Source organism: Notolepis coatsorum (assembly GCF_963971535.1).
Source record: "Notolepis coatsorum genome assembly, chromosome: 10".
In the NCBI taxonomy this organism is placed as follows: Eukaryota; Metazoa; Chordata; class Actinopteri; order Aulopiformes; family Paralepididae; genus Notolepis; species Notolepis coatsorum.
The window spans coordinates 3,539,523-3,546,823 of NC_140174.1; the positions used below are offsets into that span (position 1 = coordinate 3,539,523).

The window sequence follows — 7,301 nt, forward strand, 5'->3', positions numbered from 1 at the left end:
AGCATGGACGAGGGGAAGGGGTGTACAGAGCTGGCGCCGATAGATTGTGACTGGTATTCTCCTCTCTGCAGCTTGTGAGCTGAGGGCGCCATCTTGTGGCCAAGACATAACAAGACATAACACTGTCTTGTATATTTGTTTGACAGGTAAATGAATGTTATTTTGTATCATCTTATTGTATTGTTTAATTATTCCAATGTGTTATTTCAGTGTATGATTAAAAATATGAGTCTATACTGGGTGTTTGAAGAGCCTGTGAGCTGAGGGCGCCATCTTGTGGCCAAGACATAACAAGACAACACTGTCTTGTATATTTGTTTGACAGGGCAAATAAATATTGAAATGGATCACGAGCCTGTCTTCACTTCCCACACATGACCGACATTGAGGAGTAGGCCTTAAACCAGCTACATACCCATTCTGCAATTTGTTAATAAAATGTTCAATCAATCAATCAATCTGTTATGCTTAACATGCAGTACTATTAACTTTACTTAATTTCTAAGATTAGATCATTTAGTTATTTTTAAATGTCTGATCTAAAGATAAACAAAGGGTTTTAAAACTGTTATATTTATCTTCTCTTATAGTACCAGAGAGAAGCTGAGGAGAATCGACCAGCAACAAAAGCAAAATTTTGTTAAATATATATATATATATTATATATATATATATATATATATATATATATATATATTTGTCTTTATTTTAAATTTTTTTACATTTTAAGATTTAACATTTAACAAGATTTTTGATTGTATTGTTCCACTTTTGCTTTGGCAATGTAAACTCATGTTTTCTCATGCCCATTGAATTGAGTGTGTGTTGTCTGTGTATGCAGAGTGTGAAATAAATGGGTCATGCTACCTGCATGCCCAACATGAGAAGTTAGTCTCGTCATTCTTGTAATTGCTACACTACACCGTTACAATGATATATAAAATATCATATTATATTATATACCCATTCAATATGCACATGACAGAAAATAGTATATGCCATATAATATGTTATGTCATGTGCATATTGAATGGGTATTACTAATACTATTAATACTAATACTAGCCGAGAGTAGGTCAAATTTTGTCTGGTAGCTCTCGGCTAGGTGGTAAATTAAAAGGTAGATCTTGGTTAAAAAAAGGTTGGGCACCCCTGGGCTACACTATCAAACAGCAGCTTTCTTTGCTGCAGGAAGGAGCAAGAGGAGAACAATGTGAACCAGTGGAGGTTTCTCTATGACAACATGTGAAACACAAATGCACTCATAATTCATAATTATTATTAATTTACATATACCTATATATATATAAAAAAAAAAAAAAAAAAAAAAAAACTATATATATATATATTTTTTTAAATTATTATTATTATTATTTTTTTATTATAAATGTTTTCCTCTGTAAAAAAAATTCCAGTGATTTTTTTTTTTTTCAAAAATGGCCAAAATTGACAGCTCTGAGCAGGCCTGCACTGCAGTATTGCCTGCAGTAATTATTCGTGAAGAAAACTTCACAGGTGTGACCCATTGTTAAATAAATAATAAATAACAGCGAATCAAAATAGGCTATTAACTTCATCTAAGCACGGTCTGTGCAGTTAAACTCTTGCCATTGAATGGAGGGTTGATTGATTGACAGCCCTTGACATCCAATACACGGAGGTTGAATATGATTGGCAGCCTTGCAAATCCAATCAGAGATTGCTGCATTGCAAAGTCAAAACGGGTCCAGCTGCATGTCCGGAGGATAGGTTTAGCTCGGGCCAATCTCAAGTTTCTCAAGTTTCTTTATTAGTTGTCATACAGAAGTACAGAATATTTTTATACAAAATGTAACATAAAGAAGCATTTTGTATAAAAGTATTCTGTACTTCTGTATGACAACTAATAAAGAAACTTGAGAAACTTGAGATTGGCCCGAGCTAATTGCAGCTGGACCCGTTTTGACTATGTGAAAGTTGAGACTATGAGAAAGTTGTTGTTTAGTAGTTAGTAAGATGTACAGCTATAACAAGTCAAGTCAGGCTAAATTAAACTTTGCGCCAACATTAGGACCGAAGTATAAACCAGCAACTGAGCAACATGAAGAAGTGGACTTATGCATCTGGATCAGAAAAAACGTTGTGGATGAAAAAGTAAGTAGGCTACAGTGCTTGTATGCTAACAGTAGCTAGCCAGCTTAGCCTACATCACAATGATAATCACCAAGCTAACTTACTGTACACTCTGTAGGGCTGGGCAATTAATCGAAACAGAATCGCGATATCGATTCATAGACCTATGCAATCTCATTTCTAAGTTATGACTATTTTCTTTTATACATTTTTTTTTTTTTCTTTTTTTTTTTAACTTTTTAAATTATTTTATCTGGGTTGAACATGATTTGTGGAACTCCCTCTGGTGTTGTGGTCGTGGTATTCACTGACCTTTGGGAAGTATTTCGACATGCACATGGGTATCTTAGTGGTGTAGTGTATCTTGTAGACCAGGCCCATTGCAAGTTGCTGTACTCTGTCGTCTACTCTAAGCCATCCTAGGTTGTCAAAGTGGACAGGGGTGAGGTGGGTTTTAGGAGTAAGGTCAAGCAGTAGTCTGACCAGTTTGTTTTGTGATGTTTGTAATCTTGTTTTTAGTGCCTTTGAGGTGCTTTGGTACCATGAGGTGCAAGCATAGTCGTAGTACCCTTGAATGAGTGCTCCTGTTAGTCTTCAAGGTATTCTTGTTTACCAGAGAGGAGGAGATCCGGTACAGGAATCTAGTTCGTTGGTTGACTTAGTTTTATTACATTGGATCCCATTTTGTCACAGGAAAGATTTGCCTCTATAGGATGGAACCCAGGTAGGTAATTTCATCTTTCCTTTTAAGATAAGATAAGATATTACTTTATTGATCCCCTTGGGGAAATTCAGGCATCATAGCAGCATGGGGGAAGGGGGGGGGTACAGGTAGTGAAAACAACACAAGCAGTGTAAACAAATAGGTCAATATAATTTACTATCTAACTAACTGAAATATACATTATTCATTATTCACAGTATCACAGTATCCACATAAGGTGCAGTATGCATAAGGTAGTGTTATTGTCCTACTTGGGTTCCTATTAGTTCTAGGTCGATGTCTGGCAGCAGTCGCTGCCCACTGTTGTGGAGCCTGATGGCCACTGGTATGAAGGACTGTCCGAGGCGGTTAGTTGAGTGTCGGGGGGGTATGAGTCTGTGGCTTCCTTGTCACCTTCACCTAATATGTTTTGATCTGGTCAGGTGCGCTGTCACCTAAAATGTTTTGATCTGATCAGGTGCGCTGTCAACTAATATGTTTTGATCTGGTCAGGTGCGCTGTCACCTAATATGATTTCATCTGGTCAGGTGCGCTGTCACCTAATATGATTTCATCTGGTCAGGTGCGCTGTCACCTAATATGATTTCATCTGGTCAGGTGCGCTGTCACCTAATATGATTTCATCTGGTCAGGTGCGCTGTCACCTAATATGTTTTCATCTGGTCAGGTCCGCTGTCACCTAATGTTAATATGTTTTCATCTGTGTCCACTGACCACTGACACACAGTGGGGGATGTTTTAAAAATATTATTTAATATATAATATAATATAATAATTTGTGCTTCACCTAAAAATTTGGTCAGCAGCCTCCACTGCATAATGTACTTACAGATGTCGTGGTGTCCAGTGTGATCTGTTTAAACAAGAAGGTTTGATCAGATGTTTCAGTCAGTGTGCGAACCATACCATGGTCTTCGGGGGAGCTCATTATATTTGGGGGGGGGGGGGGTCAGGAGCGCTGTGCGTGCCTCACACGGAGGAATTTACTGTGACGCTTGCAATGCTGACATAGGCTATAGGTATGAGTAACGTTACAGAACCACACATAGTCCACACCACACAGGTCTGCATGCATGCATGATGAAGACGCACATATTGAAATCATACCTGTCCACCCTCCTGTTTTTCCAGGGATTCTCCCGTATTTCAACCTTCTCTCGCGCCGTCCTCCCGTTAAAATGTTAAAAAGTTATTTTTTTATTTATACAAAATGGCTGCAATTCCCCTCCGTGACGACAGGTGGCAGCAGTATAGATTAGACCATTAGCACAGGAAGTCAGCCCGAAGACGGTTGCAGAGAAAACTGTCGGGCACAGTGTGGTTGTTCCCGGAGCTCACTCTCGGCCGTGGTTCCTCAGTGTATAATGTATGGTGCTGTACCTCAACATGCGAGTAGGGTGAGCCTACACCATTCTTTAGTCCAAATAATACCCTACTTTATACTATATCATTGTCATTCGTTTAATGTAAAGTCAGTCTTACATTGGCACTGCGTTAACGTTGCATTTACCCATAATCCATTGCTGTATTAGACCCATGTGCCAGTATAACTTTTGTAAAGTAATGAAGCGCAAATGTAAAGTTAATCAATACACAATGAAACAATATCTTTATCTATATCTTTATCTATATCAAGGACCACAATGGAAATAAGTCTTGACTTTTTTGTGTAGATGGAGAGTACGAGTGTGATGAGGATGGAGATTGGAGAGATAGACTTTGACGATGATGATGATGATGATGATGATGATGATGATTAGTAGTAGTTTAGGTTTTAATGTTGTGCCAACAGAGAAGATGTACTGTAATAGTACTTTGTTTGAACCTTAACAAAACATATTTCACTGGGATTTCAAATTGTATAGGAAAATGTGTTAATTTGTCTATGTTATTATTCGTCTTTTCACATTAGTCTTCCACTTTTGGCCTTGTTTACACAAAATCTAGCATATTTAGGGCATACCAGCATGATACAATCTTTATTAACATTGTATTTACAATATTAATCTCAAATGTATCTCATCTGATGGACTACATTTGAGTAAAGTGGGAAAATAGAGATGTGATCTAAACATTTTCATCTTTTTTTTGTGCATTTTCTTGTCCTGAAATAGAATCAAGATTTGTTTGAATCAGGGTGCGGCTGGGTGGCGCAGCAGAGATTGCGCTCGTCACCAATGCAAGAGGACTCCGGTCTTGAATCTGGGTGTCAGCATTGCCTCCGGCTTGGGCCGGCCGTCATACTGGCTCAATTGGCAGAGTCAGCGGGTGGAAGTCGATGGGTGGTAATCTGGATGTTGTGGACAGCGACTCCTACAGGTCGGTTGGGGGACGCCTGCACAGCATAGACAGGAATAGTGGGGGTAGTGTGAGCCTCCCATGCATTACACTCGCCAATGAGAGTCCGCACTGGCAGGTTGAAAAGATTTGACAGGCTGCCTCCTCGTGTACCGGAGGGGACACGTGATGCAAGGCTTCTATCCTCCCTACAACCGACCAGTGGGGGGCATATGCGAGCGACGTTCAAGACAGGGGAGGGGAGAATTGGAAACACGAAATTGGGATGGGAGAAACATAGAAAATAAGGAGAAAAAGTGGATACAAAAAAAAATATGTTTGAATCTTAAAAATAACAATTTTACTGAATTCCTTGGGTCAATATTGTTTGGGGAAATGTTTTAATTTGTCTCTATATGTTGTTAACTTCAAAAGTTATACTGTTTTCTTTTTCTTCTTTTTCAGGTTTTCGTTCAGGATAGGTGTAATAAAGGGTTAAAAAATAAACCCCATGGGACATTATTTCAACCTGTTACCTGTTAAAATCTTAAAATAGACACTTCAAGGGTTAAGAAAAAAACAGGTGGCGAAAAAAAATCCAGACCATGTAGGTGGACCTATAGACCACTGCACTTCCGCGTTACATTGGAATCGGGGAGGAGATAGCGGGGGGGGGGGGGGGGGGGGTGGGGGGGGGGGGGGGGGGGGGGGCAAATGAATGAATGTGGATGAGAGCCGTGATGTAAGTGGTTGCAGCTACGGCTGTGGGGGCGCTGGAGACATGATGTTTAGACATGACTAAACACGTTTCGCAATTATGCCACATCAATGTGGAACGCCCTACCCAAAGCTGTAATGGAATGTGAATCACTACCCACTTTCAAAAACACTCTCAAAAAACACCTACAGGAGACTGGCAATTCGAAACTGGCCCCTGTAAATGTCCCTAACACAACCCCCCTCCAATGTACAGTAAAAAATTACCAAGTATGGTCTTGTCAATATTCCAATGTACAGTTTTGCTTGTACAGTTGTACAGTGTCCCCCACCCCCACCCCTCCTACCCAACCTCCCCCCCCCCACCCACCCAACCACCTCTCCAATGTACAGTACCACCCACCCCCCCCCCCCCCACCTACCCAACCTCCAATGTACAGTTTCTACGTCAAATGTATACTTTTTCTCTGGACTCTTTTCGTATCACAAACAGTACTGTATTTGCAAATCTGGTATGTCATAAATGTATAGATGTAGCAGTACTGTCTATTTTGTATGTCATATATGTTACGATGAATTGAAAATGGGGGACCCTGATGTAAACAAGACGAAAGTCTTTCGCTGGTCTGCATCCCCTTAACAATTGTATGTATTGAGCTGTACTGTACTGTACCCATTCTGCAATCTGTTAATAAAGTTTTCAATCAATCAATTCAATCAATCAATCGAATAGACTTTTATGCGCCTGAGTTTCCCGAACACAGCGCGACCCATTCCTAATCGATCAGAACTAAATCGGCCGAGATCAAGTCCCTTTTCCAGCACCTACTCCCCCATACACATGTGCAGATTGTCAACAGAGTCTGGACGACGCGAGATGACGCTACGAATGAATGTGGACTGTTCCATCAGAGGGGGGAGCTTCGGTGGCCAGTGTCCTTTCAGCCGAACAGGATAATAAAAAAATGATCCCACTAAATGGCAGACGCGTCTTATGGCGACATCTACAATTACCTCATTGAGTCTCCAGGTAGACTAATGTTTATATTTAAGTGCACGCGGTCTGTAGCCACTCACACTACCACCGAAGCTCCCCCCCTCTGATGGAACAGTCCACATTCATTCATGCGTCATCTCGCGTCGTCCAGACTCTGTTGACAATCTGCGCATGTGTATACCAAAGGTATACAAAGAGGAGAGAACCCATTTTGACACGACAATAGTAGTAGTTATAAGATGTTTGAGCTTGTAACGTTGTACATATTGTGTATACAACGTGAGTAGCTAACGTAGCTTAGCTTAGCTTGATAGGTTCGAAACCTAACAACGCCCGATCTAAAATGGTTCTCTCCTCTTTGTATACCTTTGTCCTCACAAGTATTCTGCCAGGGAACTTATGGACACGACAATAGTAATAAGTAGGGGGTGTAACGGTACAACAAAATTCACGGTTCGGTACGTACCCTCGAGT

General features: G+C 40.3%; 1 protein-coding gene across 1 annotated transcript in view; it reads left to right on the plus strand.

Moving 5' to 3' along the window:
* Positions 1–225: 225 nt before the first annotated feature.
* The window catches only part of pkd1b (polycystic kidney disease 1b), a gene marked incomplete at its 5' end in the record, with an annotated part of 79,895 nt that continues 72,819 nt past the window's right edge, over positions 226–7,301 (plus strand). The window contains 1 exon segment of the mRNA XM_084322312.1: positions 226–255. Coding sequence (XP_084178438.1) covers positions 226–255 — 30 coding nt within the window.